The sequence below is a fragment of the Lagenorhynchus albirostris genome, chromosome 4 (genome assembly GCF_949774975.1).
Source record: "Lagenorhynchus albirostris chromosome 4, mLagAlb1.1, whole genome shotgun sequence".
Taxonomy (NCBI): domain Eukaryota; kingdom Metazoa; phylum Chordata; class Mammalia; order Artiodactyla; family Delphinidae; genus Lagenorhynchus; species Lagenorhynchus albirostris.
Window position 1 is genome coordinate 112,780,540 of NC_083098.1, and position 16,812 is coordinate 112,797,351.

At 36.2% G+C, this 16,812-nt stretch overlaps 1 protein-coding gene across 2 annotated transcripts in view; it reads right to left on the reverse strand.

Annotated features, from left to right (window-relative positions):
• The window catches only part of CENPE (centromere protein E), a 73,811-nt gene extending 57,237 nt beyond the window's left edge, over positions 1-16,574 (reverse strand). For both annotated transcript variants that reach the window (XM_060147367.1, XM_060147366.1), the window contains exons 1-13: positions 16,513-16,574; positions 14,921-15,012; positions 12,784-12,873; positions 12,549-12,667; positions 11,083-11,202; positions 10,565-10,646; positions 10,339-10,406; positions 10,199-10,261; positions 4,491-4,542; positions 2,904-2,991; positions 2,429-2,558; positions 1,355-1,474; positions 320-478 (exon numbers count right to left, since the gene is read on the reverse strand). In XM_060147367.1, the coding sequence (XP_060003350.1) occupies positions 320-478; positions 1,355-1,474; positions 2,429-2,558; positions 2,904-2,991; positions 4,491-4,542; positions 10,199-10,261; positions 10,339-10,406; positions 10,565-10,646; positions 11,083-11,202; positions 12,549-12,667; positions 12,784-12,873; positions 14,921-15,012; positions 16,513-16,574 (1,245 nt within the window). The remainder of the gene's footprint in view (positions 1-319; positions 479-1,354; positions 1,475-2,428; positions 2,559-2,903; positions 2,992-4,490; positions 4,543-10,198; positions 10,262-10,338; positions 10,407-10,564; positions 10,647-11,082; positions 11,203-12,548; positions 12,668-12,783; positions 12,874-14,920; positions 15,013-16,512) is intronic.
• Between the last annotated feature and the right edge of the window lie 238 nt (positions 16,575-16,812).

A 16,812-nucleotide genomic window follows, 5' to 3' on the forward strand; every position in this document is an offset into this window, starting at 1 on the left:
CACTATACACAAAAATCAACTCAAACTGATTAAGGACTTGAATGTTAACACCTGAAACCATAAAACTCCTAGAAGAAAACATAGGTGGTAAGCTTGAATCCTTGAATTAGGACCTCTACATTAGGGATCAGTATTTTTTAATAAACCTCTTCTCTTAGGTGTTTTGTTGCTATATAGGTAAATAGCAACACAAAAGTTCTGGGTTTCTTGAATACACTGTATCAAAAGATAAGAAATGCATAACTATGTAATAAACACATAGGAATACCCGTTCTATTCTCTGTATACCAAGTTTAAGTTGTCATCTTTTAAATTTTACCTTTAATTCCTGTTGTGATGTGAGGGAAGAAGAGGTCACCAGCATCCGTGTTAAGTTTTGAATTTTCTCAATTTGCACTTTTTGAAGTAAATCTTTTTCTTCCAAAAGTTGTGCCATTTGGTCTTTTTCCATTGCCTGGGCTCGAGTCTCTAAAGAAACCTACAGAATGTAATATTGGGTTATGTTAATAACAAATGTAGCTAGATTTTAAAACTTCGAAAGTAGCTTAAAAGAACAGAATAGAAACTTGTATGTGAACTAAGAGAATTTTAATTTTATTGAAATAAAATATACCCTACCTGCAGAACACCAATACACAGTTACCATAATCAGTAATTTCTCAAACTAAAAATAAAGTCAAATATACATTTCTTCTCATGTCACTATTCTATATGTCATTACAATGCTCTTAAAGCAATTCTATTAGTTGCCTAAAAATATATAAATAGTAGGCAGAGAAGTCATAAAAGCAGAGATTTGAATACCTACAGCAAAGGAAGAGATGTTTTCATAAGACTACCATTTGATATTTTAGCTTATTCCTAAAAAGATCACTAAAATGCAAGATTTATATAAAATAGAGGACCATAATAGTTAAAACAAACAATGACAAGTGATTATGCTATCTTATTAGATTGCTATCTCAGGGTTGGAAGAAAAATTCAAGTTAACGTGAAACTAGAGAAAGTAGTTTTAGGTACCTATACATGATCTCTCTTTTTTAACCTAATTCCCTATGTATAATTTGTGACAATTAAAAAAAAAAAATTATCTCCACTTGGTCCACTTGAAAATATCAAATTTTCCCCTTTGACAATGAAAAACAAACTCTAAAATAACTTCAAGAAACCAAATCTTTCAGTTTATAGTAAATTAAACTCAAATTTTTATGAGTTGATTTCTTTAGTTGAAAGCTGTTTTAAATTTAGGTTGCAAAACTCAGATATTGATGACTTAAGAATCTCTGGGCGATTAGGTAGATCTCAATTCTAAATCTGTCCCTACTCTTTACTGAAATACATGGTTCACACATACCTCCTCTAATTGCTTTTTAAGATCCATTATTTCTTTTCTGTATCTTTTCAGGAGAGCTTCATCATTTGATACCTCGTTAACGTAAGGAGTATTCTTCATATGTTTAGCAGTGCTGGCAAACTGGGAAAAAATACAAGAGTGTTATGTGCTCCACACACAAAAATTAAGTAAATTAATAATATCTGGTCTTCCTGTAATTAAGTTTTGTAAAGAAAAATCAGTACTCTTCCCAGGTAGTTTAATACTTTTGAGTACAGAGTGCATTTTATGTCCCTGTAACAATGCCTGTAATGCTCCAGTCAAAAGCCTCTCTCCTTCCTTTGAACGCTATCCTACTTACTAGCTACTTAAGTATTAATCCAAGGCAATCATGTTGGAAGACAGGTCTTATCTTCCCTATAAGACTATACATTCTGTGAAGCCAGGGACTCTATTTTCTATCTGTTTTCTCTGACAGTACCTCGACCCAATGCTCAGTAGCTATTTAAAGCAATGTTTCTTAGAGTATGAGTATCAGAAGTTACTTTAAGTGGGTACATGAAGGTATCCATTATATAAAACATTGAATCCTTCATTGAGACAGCTATTCTACTGACAATTCAATTCCCCCCAACTCGCCCCTCTCCTTTTTTAAACATAAAATGCAGGCCTTAGGCTCAGTGCAAAGGCAGGCAACAATTAGCTAGCAGGAATTTAGGAATTATTTTATTATAAGCACATACACATGTTTTTTGGGTCACCTTCTATTTGTTGCAAGTGATACTAGTTTTTCATTTACGGAACTGATATAACGTTTCCTTTCATAATCAATTAAGTAAAAAAGTGAGTTTGTAAAAGAAAAATATCAAGTCAATTTCAGTAAAATAGTGTTGGATGTGGCAAAAATTGTGGAGGTGGGATATGAATGATTGAATTTTGGGAAAATTAAGAAATGCTATTTAGCAGACAACACGTAATTTTATTTTAACAGGTAGTTATGTGAATTAAAAAAACTCTACCTATTTTTAGTAGGTAATTTTTCCTTCTTAAAGATGATATCCCCTCCTATTAAGTTGAGATAAAAATCACACTCACCTGGAGAGTAGTAAGAGTTTCATCAAAAGACACTGGAGTAATTGTGCAGATAATACGTGTTTTTGCATTTCCTCCCAAGGAATTCTGGAGAATTCGTGTTAATTTGCTATCTCGATAATTTATGAAACCACTTAGTGAGAAATGAGTTTGGGAAGAAAAAGAGTAAGAATTTTTATATAACAAAAGTGGTTGGTTCTTAATGTAGAAACTTAAAATAGCTACAGTTAAAAAAATTAATTGTTTACAGGTTACATGAGGCAGATCAAAACTACTAACTAAAAAATATTTAAAATATAGAAAGTAAATTTAGTAGTACACAATCATATGTATAAGAAGCCAAGCATGATCACAGAGTCATGAAAGCTTTTGAATATATGAAATAAGAACATTTATTTGAGTGTCAATAAAATATTACAATTCTCGACCTAATGAAAACATAAGCATTAACAGATAGAGTACAGTGGGATAAACATACCCAACTTGTCCATCACTAAGTTTCTTGATCACTTGTCCCAAAATAAATAAGCTTCGATTTATATTACAGCCTTCTTTGAGTCGCAAACCTGCATTTATTAAACAAATATAAAAACTAAAATTGAGCCCTGTACTGGATGATGAACTTATCAGTAAATTATGAGAGAAAGTAGAAATTAAAGGGACAGATGTTGAAGTCCATGCTTTGGACCAGATCTGAGCCCACCTTTAATACCACTGGTGGAGGAGCTCTCTCCCTAACCCTCCCCCAATTAGGTGAATCAGAAAGGTTATCACCTGAGAGAAATGGCAAAATGAAAAAGATGACTAAGAAAAGAATAAGAGGGAGGGAAAGCCCATTGTCTAAAAGAGCTCCTCTAATTCCTCCATTCAAATCTATTTTTTCCAAACCTTCAAATATAGACAACTATAGGCTCAAAACCAAAAAAAGTTCTCATTTTAATATTGTGAGTATGCTCACATGACTCTAACATTAAAAAAAAGTACCTGGAAAAAGCTCTATTCCAGTTTTATGCCCCAACCAGTTCCTGTTCCCTCTACCAGTAAACCATGTTTATTATTTATTCTTCTAGATTTGTAGAAATACAAGTTCATATATATTCATTTCTCCCCTTTCTTTTTCAGACAAATAGTAGCATACTATACACACTATTTTGCACTTTGCTTTTTTCACTTGGCAGTATATTGTGCATCATATCAGTAAACACTGGTCTTTTTCATTCTTTTTCATAGCATAGAATTCCATTGTATGGATGTATCAGAAATTATTTACCTAGAACCCTGTTGAGGGATATGTAGGTTTTCAATCTACCATGTATACAAAAAATACTGCAATAAATAACTCTGAATAGCTGTTATTTCACAGGTGCATTATTCAGCTATTGCTGCAATATTGCTGCTTAACAAGCCACCTTAAAACAACAAGCATTTATTTCCCGTTCATGGGTCTGGTTTGGTGGATATAGGCCATGCTCAGCTGGGTGTCTTTATGTCAGGCTGCAGGAAATGAACACAGAGAGAGGCTTGACATCTTTATGATTTTGCACCTTCCCATCTAAGTATGCTTTTCCATTTGTTTAAGTATTTGGTTATGTCCTTCAGGTCTGTTTTGAAGTTTTCTTTATTTTGGCCCTGTGCAATTTTTGTTGAGTTTCTTCCTAGGTATTACACCTTTTAAGCCATCATTGTAAATTGAGTCTTTTTGCACACTAAATATTCTAACTGGTTATTTGTATTATAGAATTATTAATGTCTGTATATTAATTTTGTGCCCCACTTCCCTTCTGAATTTTCTTACCTGATATGGAAATTTAGATGGTTTTCATGGTACTCTCACGAGCTTTTCAGCTATACAATCCTATCAACTGTACAGTTCTAGTTTTTTAATTGATGCTATAGTAGCCCAAATTAGATAATTAGCCACATACATAAGCTGCTTTTTACATGAAGGACTTTTATCACAAAATTATTATTGTCATTATTAGTTTCTAAAATGCATGGTAGCACTTTTATTCTGTGAAAGAACAGGAAGACACTCAGACCAACATATTTCATAAGTTTTCATTACCTTCAGCACCTGTTTGAGCAGCTCTTTCACTGCCAGCAAGATCAACCAAATTCTGTAAGACAGATGATAATAAACCTTTAGGAAGCATAATGAGATAAAACCCAAACTACTGAAAGAACATTTAAAACACATAGTTTACTTGAACACCCCATCTGTACCCTCATCTTTCACCACACTGTTCAGGCCTTCCCTTGTCAAACCGATCTGTAACCCTTGTTCCTTCTTTGTTATATACATCCTCCATAATGCCGCCAGAATAGGTTTTCTATTTACTACACAAAGTTCAAAACCTTATCATAGGAATGTGATTCTTTGCAATCTGGCACTTGTGTGGCCCCAGCATTATATCTATTCATTACTTACTCCTAACTCTAGCTGAACTACTCACTACACCCTAAACACCTCATGTACTTCTACACTCCTAAGTGCTACCTTTTGCCATTCTCTTTGTTACTTCTAAAGTTCTAGACCGCCCCTAGTCTTTATTCAGGACCAAAGGCAAATGTTACATGCTCAATGTAGCTTTGCTGATTTTATCCTTTCTCCTCCCATACCTTGAATGAGTGAGTTGTTCTTTTGACTGTACCCAGAGGTCATTATAGATATGACTTATTCTTACAGCACTTATTGTGTGGAGCTAGTCATTTGTCTCTGACTCTACTGTAGCATCTTTAAAAGCACGGACCTCTTTCATTTCACAAATATTGTTGGAAAAAAGTGACTGTCATGCTTCAGGCAGTATGTTAGGTGCTAGGGATATGGCAATGAATTCGACAAGTAAGGTCCCTGTCCTGATAGAGCTTATATTCTATATGCAGTGGTAAGAGGAGCGGAGGAAGTTGGTGAGAAGACAGAAGAAGACAGATAGGAAACATAACCTGGTAAATGTAATACAGATAATTTAAAGAGAGTCCTGGAAGAGGAAAGAAGGGACAGAGTAGGTTCTCTGGACTGAGTGGTAGGGGTAGACTTCCCATTAAGCTCAGATCTGGAATGACAGAGGGAGGCAGCCATGTAAAACCAAGGGAAGCACAGTGCAGATTAAAAGAGCAGCCAGTACACTCAGTCACAAAACAGAAGTGAGCTTGGTGTGCTCAAAAAACAAAAAGGGCAACATGGCAGAGTTGGTGAAGTGGCGATGGAACACATAGCGTAAGAGAAGGAGGTAGGAGTCAGATTATGCAGAGCTTTGTAAGTAGGGGTAAGAACGTTGGATTTTCTAAGCGCAATGGGAAGCCAAGAGAGGGCTTTAATCAAAAGAGTGACGTATCTTGATTTAACTTTCTGAAAGATCAACCGTGGCACCCTAGATGGAGAATGAACTGGAGAGGGGCAGAAGTGGCAGCAGTTAGCCCAGTTAGGAGGCTAGTGCAGGAATATAAGTGAGAGATGATGGTGGCTTGGGCTAGGGATGTCGTAGTGGAGACAGTAAGTAGTGGAGGGATGTCCTCTTTGTTTTTTAATCTGAGAGCCCAGCAAATATTATTAATGCATTAAAAGAAAGTCAGAGATTTAAGTTACCTCTCTCTTTGAGGAGTAGGCAGGTGATTATGTACTCCTGCTTTACAGTCCTGTCTCAGATACTGCTTTCTCTAAAATACTCAAAGAAGTCTAATCGTTGTTATATACTATCTAGTACAAGTGACCTAGATACATAATAAAGGGGAAAAGTGGTGATGAAAGCATGAATTAAGGTAAAAAGATGAGGACAAGCATTAGTGTTCAAAGGCACTAAGAAGCTCAGTCTATCTATAAGAGAGGAGCTTATGTGGACCAGAAGGAAGCAAAGTAAGACTGGTTAAGCCAGATCTTGTCCAAGGAAATGCCACAGCAAAAGTAGTGCTTAGTAACATTAGAAATCTGCATAACAGACCAAAGAAAGGAAGACTAGAGTCCTAGAGGCCAGGCTCAGGAGAATGACAAGAGTAATTCAAGAGAGATGAGAACCTAAATGAGTATGACACCCAATGGAATGATGACAGGTAGGATCAGGAAGAAATGGTGATGACTGGAGAAAAGGGAAAGAAAGAAAAAATGAGCCAAAATAGACTTGGGTTTCCAGCCTAGGTGACCAGGATAATGCTAGTATTACTGGAAAAAGGAATATTCATTAGAATAGGAAGAAATTAATTTGGTTTTAGATCCACTGAAGTTTGAGATAACAGTGGGACAATCTTTAGAAAGACAGGAATTAGAACTCAAACTCAATGGTGAAAAACTGAAAGCATTACCCCTAAGATCAGGAACAAGACAAGGATGAACACTCTCACCACTACTAGTCAACATAGTTTTGGAAGTCCTAGCCACGGCAATCAGAGAAGAAAAAGAAATACAAATTGGAAAAGAAGAAGTAAAACGGTCACTGTTTGCAGATGACATGATACTATACACAGAGAATTCTAAAGATGCCACCAGAAAACTACTAGAGCTAATCAATGAATCTGGTAAAGTTTCAGGATACAAAATTAATGCACAGAAATCTCTTGCATTCCTATACACTAATGATGAAAAATCTGAAGGAGAAATTAAGGAAACACTCCCATTTACCACTGCAACAATAAGAATAAAATACCTAGGAATAAACCTACCTAGGGAGACAAAAGACCTGTATGCAGAAAACTGTAAGACACTGATGAAAGAAATTAAAGATGATACAAACAGATGGAGAGATATACCGTGTTCTTGGATTGGAAGAATCAATATTGTGAAAATGACTATACTACCCAAAGCAATCTACAGATTAAATGCAATCCCTATGAAATTACCAATGGCAGTTTTTTTACAGAACTAGAATAAAAAATCTTAAAATTTGTATGGAGACACAAAAGACCCCGAATAGCCAAAGCTGTCTGGAGGGAAAAAAACAGAGCTAGAAGAATCAGACTCCCTGACTTCAGACTATATTACAAAGCTACAGTAATCAAGACAATATGGTACTGGCACAAAAAGAGAAATATAGATCAATGGAACTGGATAGAAAGCCCAGAGATAAACCCATGTACCTATGGTCAATTAATCTATGACAAAGGAGGCAAGGATATACAATGGAGAAAAGAGAGCCTCTTCAATAAGTGGTGCTGGGAAAACTGGACTGCTACATGTAAAAAGAATACAATTAGAACACTCCCTAACACCATACACAAAAATAAACTCAAAATGGATTAGAGACCTAAATGTAAGACCGTATACTATAAAACTCTTAGAGGAAAACATAGGAAGAACACTCTGACACAAATCACAGCAAGATCTTTTTTGATCCACCTCCTAGAGTAATGGAAATAAAAACAAAAATAAACAAATGGGACTTAATGAAACATAAAAGTTTTTGCACAGCAAAGGAAACTATAAACAAGACGAAAAGACAACCCTCAGAATGGGAGAAAATATTTGCAAACGAATCAACGATCAAAGGATTAATCTCCAAAATATGTAAACAGCTCATGCAGCTCAATATCCAAAAAACAAACAACCCAATCCAAAAATGGGCAGAAGACCTAAATAGGCATTTCTCCAAAGAAGACATACAGTTGGCCAAGAAGCACATGAAAAGCTGCTCAACATCACTAATTATTAGAGAAATGCAAATCAAAACTACAATGAGGTATCACTTCACACCAGTTAGAATGGGCATCATCAGAAAATCTACATACAACAAATGCTGGAGAGGGTGTGGAGAAAAGGGAACTCTCTTGCACTGTTGGTGGGAATGTAAATTGATACAGCCACTATGAAGAACAGGATGGAGGTTCCTTAAAAAACTAAAAATAGAATTACCGTATGACCTAGCAATCCCACTACTGGGCATATACCCAGAGAAAACCATAACTCAAAAAGACACATGCACCCCGATGTTCATTGCAGCACTATTTACAATAGACAGGACATGGAAGAAACCTAAATGCCCATCAACACACGAATGGATAAAGAAGATGTGGTACATATATACAATGGAATATTACTCAGCCATAAAAAGGAATGAAATTGGGTCATTTGTAGAGACATGGATGGATCTAGAGACTGTCATACAGAGTGAAGTTAAGTCAGAAAGAGAAAAACAAATATCGTATATTAACGCATATTTGTGGAACCTAGAAAAATGGTACCGATGAACCGGTCTGCAGGGCAGAAATTGAGATACAGATGTAGAGAACAAACGTATGGACACAAAGCGGGTAAAGTGGTGGTGGTGGGATGAATTGGGAGATTGGAATTGACATGTATACACTAATATGTATAAAATGGATAACTAATAAGAAACTGCTGTATAAAAAAATAAATAAAATAGAACTCAGAGACTTTAGAAACAATAAACATTTGACCATCGTCAACACAGAAATGGTAACAAGGGCAAACAAGGGAAGAAAAGCCACAGAACACTCCTGTGCTTTGATTAGGAGCGTAGTAGGAAAGAAGCCACAAAAGGGAATAAAGGAGCAGAGCTAAGAGCACCTGGATGTTATTATTCCAGAAAGGCCAGGAGACACTCATAAAAAGACCACCTCCAAAGAGCCAGAAAAAGACTCTTTGGGGAAGACTTCTTTCCAAGAAGATACTTAGAGTAAGTGGGAAGTCTGGAGTGTTGGACCAGATGGTTTCTATGGTCCCCAGATGATGGAGCATCAAATAATATAATAAAAGACACCAAACAGATCACTGAATATGTCAAGCTAAATTATAATTAAATTTAATTATAATTAAACTTAATTTATAATTAAAGCTAAACTATGAGAGAAAAGTTAAAATTGTAGTGATATATCACAGGCTAGGTTTGGAAAACAAAACAGAAGTTAGGTTTTATGTTTTTCGTTGTTGTTAAAGACTAATCTACTAAAATAAATGATATACTTGTATAGTAAAATAACTCAGGTGAACTAGAATTAGATACTTAAGACTCTGATTTTTCAAAATCTGAAAAACAAACATATTATAGATTTATTACTTTTTCCCCTGAAGTTTTCAAATCAAATCGAGAAATCTTACATCATATCCCACACCAAACTAAAGAATTTAGGCCTTGAAGACAGAATAAAGCAATAATGGTAAGGAATAGAAAGGAAGCACAAAAAAAAGAAATGATACAGTGCAGCATGGAGGAATGTTTGCATAATGCTTATATTCACTTATCAACCAACAGGTATTGAATATAAACTATGTACAATGCGTTGGAGTTACAAAGATGAAGGAGCTATCACTCTTCCTTTCAAGGGATTTATAGTCTAAAACACTGTTTATAATACAAAGCTTATTTTCTTATTGTACTTAACTATGAACTTGAATAATCTGATTTATTTTTTAACTATCTCACCCAGGTTTTTGTTCATCTCATAAGTATCAATACCATTGGCAGAGACCAAAAAAACCCTCAAAACCCCAAACACAAAAAAATCACCAAATTCCAAGATTACTTTAACTCTTAAATGTGCATGGAATCAACCCTTCCTCAATTACTAGTTAGGGAAAGCCTCAACTCCTACAGTTCTTACATCTAAAGTTCAGGAAATGGCAGCTATAAGATCACAGGAAGTAAGATTCTCTGAACTCTTCCCACATTTCCGCTAGTAATCTCATGTTAGTGATGAGACTGAACTATCAATTTATAGATGCTTTTGCCAATTAGTTAACAGTTCTCATGAAACCAAACATACAGCAGCTAAATTAAATTTTGGTTCGGCTCATTTAGTACTTTATCACGGTTCATCAATACTCACCAAATGGGACACCTTGACAGATCCTTCAAAATTAGGTTCACCTTTCTCTCTACTTTCCAAAATCTAGAAAGAAAAGGCACCTTGTAGAAAAATCAGTGTATTTTTAATTGGAAAGACCAAATATAGAGAGAATTACCTACCATCCTAAAAATGGTATGAGAACGACTACTTCTTTGATTCATTTTTGTAATTCCATAATGCCTGTTCTCTGTAAAAGAATCATATTTCAGCTGTGTATATTACAATCCAAAGAAAAACACTAGCTTGTATTTAAGTTTAGAAGTGAAAAGTGTGATTTAAAGCCTAAATACATTCAATTAAATAGTTTTTACACGTGTTTTGAAGAAATACAGTATAAAGTCTTACTCTCTCCTTTTGTGATCCACTTCAAAGCCATTTCTGATGTATAAACAACTTCTTCTGTGAGATCAGCCACATACACATTCCTCTGAAACAAGTTTAATTATGGGAAAAGTAGAGAACTATAAGTCACTTAAAATTTTGCATTTCAAAAAGAAAGTGCAAAGTATTATAGAATTCATTTGTGGAAGTTAAGAGTAGAAAATGGGCACTTTTATTCTGTACAAAAATAACAACTAAATCTATGCTATTTACAATTTATTTCCTGTACCAAAATACACCGAATTCTAACCTGATACTTCCAGCTTGCTCTTTTTAGGCACTTATGCCTCAATATTATAGCTGTCAATATTTAAAAACTATACATGTTACTTAAGAGATAATCTCTATAAATGTTTAAGAAAGAAAATAAAAAACAAACGATAGTAACAGGAGACACTTTAAAATATATAGAAATTAAAGGCAAATGTTCAAGAAAAATAATCCCAATGAGTAACTCTTTTTTGAGCCACTCTGTTACTTACATTGAAGTCTTCCCGAATTATTAAAGGCTTCATTTTTTCAGTGTCACAGAGTAAGTCTGTAATGGTTTCATTGTATATCTCCATGTAAGACACACGTAAAAGAAATTCCCTATCAGGAAACTAGAAGAAAAAGATATGTGAAAACGTATCAGAAAACATCAGAGATCATCCAATTATGAAAATCTAATAATGAATGCTTATGTGCTAATATTAAATATTAAAATATTCTTTGAGAAACTATCTTTTAAAACTTTATTTATTTATTTATTTTTTCAGGTACTCGGGCCTCTCACTGTTGTGGCCTCTCCCGCTGCGGAGCACAGGCTCCGGACGCGCAGGCTCAGCGGCCACGGCTCACGGGCCCAGCCGCTCCGCGGCATGTGGGATCTTCCCGGACCGGGGCACAATCCCGCGTCCCCTGCATCGGCAGGTGGACTCTCAACCACTGCGCCACCAGGGAAGCCCTAAAAATATTTATTTATTTTTTAGTTGATGTATAGTTGACCTATTCCACTATGTTAGTTCCTGGTGCACAACATAGTGATTCAATATTTCCATACATGTCAAAATGATCACATGATAAGCCTAGTTACCATCTGTCACCATACAAAGATGTTACAATATTATTGACAATATTCCCCATGCTGCACATTTCATTCCTGTGACTCATTTATTTTCTAACTGGACATTTGTACCCTTTAATCTCCCTCACCTATTTCTCTCATTCCTCCAACCTCCCTCCCCTCTGACAACCACCTGTTTGTTCTCTGTATCTATGAGTCTGTTTCTGTTTTGTTTGTTCATTTGTTTTGTTTTTTAGATTCCACATATAAGTGAAGTCATGTGGTATTTGTCTTTCAGGAAATTATCTTTGTAAAACAAACAAAAAACAATGTGCTTCTATATTGATAACAAGCAACAACAACAGTAAAGCATTTTTTCAGAAATAATGAAAAGTATAGTACCATAGAATTATAACAGGAAAATACCCAGTCCAATTCTCTAACCTCAAAATAAAACCTACATATATTCAAGAAATTAAAAATAAAATAATGATGAAAAAACTAATTTAAAACCAACTCAACTAATTAGCTTGCCTATTCTGACCTTCTGATTCCCTTGTCTTTTATCTAGTCTACTTTTTACTGCTCCTTAATAATCACTGGTAGCTAAACAAAGGCAATGAGGACCTAATCATTGTGATAAGATTTTCCTGTTCCTTAATGCCCACTTTTTGGTGGGAGTACTGTTTCATGATTCAAAGGAAAGAATGAAAGAACTTTAAGCTTTGTAGTTGGTAAGTTTGTGGGAAAAAAATGAATCTATGCTATGCCTTCCTTCTTTCCTCATGGATAATCAAGAGATAACTATAAATATACTTCATCATTACAAGAGAACACTAAGGTTGCTATCCTATTATCACCACTTTTACCTGCATGTACTAGAAATTTAGCTAAATTATTTACCTTCTTAATTTTTTGGAAAATGTCATGAATTGCCCTGGGTATTACTCCCAAGTAATCTTGTGACCCCAACATAGTATATGTTTTTCCTGATGCAGTCTGCCCATAGGCAAATATAGTACCTGCAAAAACAAAACACACACATGCAAAGATTAAAAATGAATCTATAGTGTATAAAACTATCAATACTTGCTAAACAGACCCCCAAGACTGAAATGTTTTTGCAGTGAATACACACCATTGTAGCCTTGTATGGCAGAATCTATGATTGGTACTGCTATTTCTTCATACACATTTTTAGTAGTTTCATTACTATGAAAGACACGATCTAAAAATCAAAACATAAAAGTTAAATCAAACAAATTAACTGTTTTCATTCTGAATTAGTAGTTGCCCACAGAAATAAAATTGTCAGGATATGGTATGATAAAAGATTTAAGACACAATATTTCCTTCAACTTATTGGTCCTCTGAAAATACTCTTCTCTTTAGGTAAAATGTGTTGGTCCTCACACAGAAAAAATACAAGTCTGTTACCCTATGTGCTTTCAAGAGGCAGTAGGGCATGGTGGCTGAACATGGGGGTCCAGAATCAGACCGCCTGCAAATCTTGGTTCTGCCATTTACAGTGTTATTTTGGCCGAAGTGGTTGATGTCTCCGTGCCTCAGGTCCCTAATGTGTAAAATGGATATATATTATCTCCCTCATAGAATTACTGTGAACATATGTTAATACTTAGGAAATATAAACTATTACTATTCTTTGAGAAATGTTAATGTTTTTAACATACCTAGCAAGAAGGTCTAGCTCAAACAAAACCAAAAAACGCAGATATTTGGAAGAAAAGTACTGACCAAAGCTGAAGTGCTGCTAAAAGGCTGGGTTTAGAGTCGCATTTGCACTGATAAATTCACAAGTCCAGGATGTGGTTCTCTGCTTTTGTTAGTACATTAAAAATAGACCACTCTTTTAGCAGTGCCCTCACATTAAAAAGCTCACAAGAAATGGATTTGTAAATCAGAAGGGTAATGTACTGACCTACAATGAGAAATTCAGTGATCACACTGCTCGCACCATGACCACACATCTGCCCTATGGGCAGAACAATATGGAAAACCAAAGTGCCATCTGTAGGCTGCTTAAGGGTCATGATTTTAGAGAAAGGAGAAATGGCAGGATGATTCAAACTTTAATGTTATCTGTTTCAGACAGCTGGATGAGCCCAAAACCTTCATGGGTGTATATGGCTACTGAGAATCTGTGGTACTTAGGTTTTATAATCTCTGGCACATATTACCTTTTAAAAATTATGTTAATACCACCAAACATTCCTTTACCAGGAATCATTTTCTCTTCTGCGTATCTTTGTGGCTTTCTAGTTAAACACTAATTGGACAACTTAATCACTTACTCCTGAGGTTGGTGACAGGCCGTCACTGTTGCTCTATGGTGCCTAAGTGGCAGCATGGTAGTGTGGCTGGAACACAGATCTGGAGCCTGACTCTTTCATTTGCTGGCTGTGTGACTCCAGGCCTCTCTGATTCCTCATTAAAATGGGAAGGTACCAAATTTATATAAGCTTATTAGGAGGATTAAATGAGTTAATATATATGAAGTGCTTAGAACAGTGCCTGGCACACTGTCAGCACTATATACATGCTAAATCAATACACAAATCAACCTAGTTAACTGTTAGGTCCTCCAAGTCCCTTTGTCCTAGCTAACTCTCACTCATCCTGCAGGTCCCAGTGTAAGTGGTACCATTTCAGACACCTAGATTAGTTAGATCCCTGCTATAAACTCCCACAAAGCTTATGTCATCATAAGTGCAAATACTTGTTTAAAGCCTTTCTTTCCACCAAATAAGATCCACAAAAGCAGAGATAGGTCCCTGCTGTATTCTACCAGACAAAGAAGGAATATCTTCACTATTTATTCTTTAAAAAGTTTTGAAAAACAACTGGAAAAAAAAAAAAAAGAAAATAAACAACAAAAAAAGAAACAACAAAGAAACCAAACTGGAAGATCTTAAAGATGACTTGACATTAAATAACATATTTTGGGCTTACAGAGTTTTACGCCACAAGTACGTTGACGAATAAGAGGAAAAATGTTAATTTCAGTTAAAAGGCACTATGACTATAACTGTGTTTAATTTTTTATTTACTTATTATTTTTCATTATTGTTATGTTTTAAGTGTCAGTTTATTATCTTAGCATACATGAATGAACAATTTTTCAAAGTTTCCACTGAAGCAGTTTACTGAAGGCTTAGTTTGATCTTTAGTGACAAGTCCAGTGTTATTCATAAGGCTTTTGTACTCATAATAGAAAAATGATACCAGGTTAACTTTTGATGCTGTTATAAACTTACCAAAATTGAAGGATTTACTCCCATCAACTTGATAAATTATATTATTGTCAGTTTTCCAGTAAACTTGAGTATCTTTTCCAAGCGCCTCTTCTCTAAAAGAATAAAAAAACTGCATTTTAGAATAACTGGTCACAGAAGTTGTGTTACATGAAAGATAACTGAAAAGACCTCATCTTCTGATGAATATTTTAAAAGATGGTAATGACGTATACCATAAATAGGATAAATGTGGAAAATCCACCTTTGAGGGGTCAAAGGTGGATTTTAAATGGGGCTTTGTGACCTCCTGCACTTTCATGGGAGTTTCTTTGTGAAGCTCTTCACTTCTACCTTCCAACGCAGTACTGGCGGCTGAAAAGGTACGTTGAAAATGCAACTCTGGTTATGTCCCTCTTGCTTAAAGCCTTTAAAAACCATCTGAAATCCTTAATTTGGCACATGACACCTGGATCATTGTAATTTCTCTCTTTGACCCATATCTTCCTCTAAATTCCTATATACACCCTAACTCCATACAAATCAACTGCCTGAAGGTCACTCCAAAATAAGATTCGACCCCTCTCTGCCTGGAATACCCTGACTTATGTTTCCATTAACTAACTTAACTGTTCTTTCATTCATGAAAAGTATCAGAAGTTTCCTACACAGCCCTGTCCCTCCCCTAAACTGTCTCACTTAAGGACTAAAGACTCCTCTAGCAAACATTCTCCACCTGTCTATCATAACACCTGTCATGATGTATTATAATGCTTTATGTAGATTTCTTCTAATGCATTAATGAGCTTCTTAAAAATAGGAAATTCCTCATTTTGATATTCTTATTTATTAAACACCCAGTAATGGTTAACAAATGTTTCTCAAACAAAATGTGTCAGCATTCTGGGGCAAAGGCCCGAGACAGGCAAAGCAAACAGACTTCATTTTCATTTCTGCCCCTTCCTGTTTTTTCTCTATAGCATTTATTACTCCAGTATCATCACTTAATATTCTATATTTTTCACTTTATTTTCTGTCTACTCCTTTAGAACGTTAAGATCCACTGGGCAACGATGGTAGTGTGTGTTTAGTACAGTACACTGAACTAAAAAAAAAATCAATTTTGATGAATATCGGTCATTCAACTTTCTGAACGTGGAGTTCAGTCACTGAAGTGTTGAGGGTCTACCGAATACAATGGAAGAAGACTGACTAGTTCTTGCGCTCAAGGAGTATACAGTAAAGGGGGACAGAGCGTCAGTTAAATGTAAAATGACTAGCTGTGAAGAGTGCCAGTAAGGATTTTTCCTATGCGACTTTCCTGGGGGAGGGATGGGGAGCACAGATGGGGGGACGGCAGAGCAGCGCAGGGAGTAGGGTTTTTAATGTCGGCGAGCCGGAGTTATAGACTTAAGAGAATCCCACAGCTGGAAAGTATCCTCTAGATACTCCGATCCTGGCCCGTCAATTTACACATAAGAAACCAAGGCACAAAGCGGGTCAATGGCCGAGTTTCTAGGCAGCGGAGCAGGAAGGAGCAGCGAGCACTCACTCCTGCGGTTCGGGCCCGGGCCGGAGGCCGCAACGGGAACCTGGGCAAGGTCTGGCCCACCTACCTGCTGTTGAGCGGCCGAACCCGCACGCAGACGGCGACGGCGACGGCTCCTTCATCGGCCATCCTGCCGGGCTGGATCCCAGGAAACTGTACAAAAACCTCCGCGCCCGGCGCCTCTGAGCGTAAGATCCACCCCGCCTTTAAATTTAAAATTTCCCAAACGCCGCGTCTGATTGAGCCGCGGCCTCGTGACGTCATAGGCCGTACCATTTGCGTCGCGGCGCGGGGGACGCCAGGCCGGCGGCGTGTCCACGGATAAGGGTTGGGGGAGCAGTTATAAGGCTCTGGAGGAAAAGGAAGC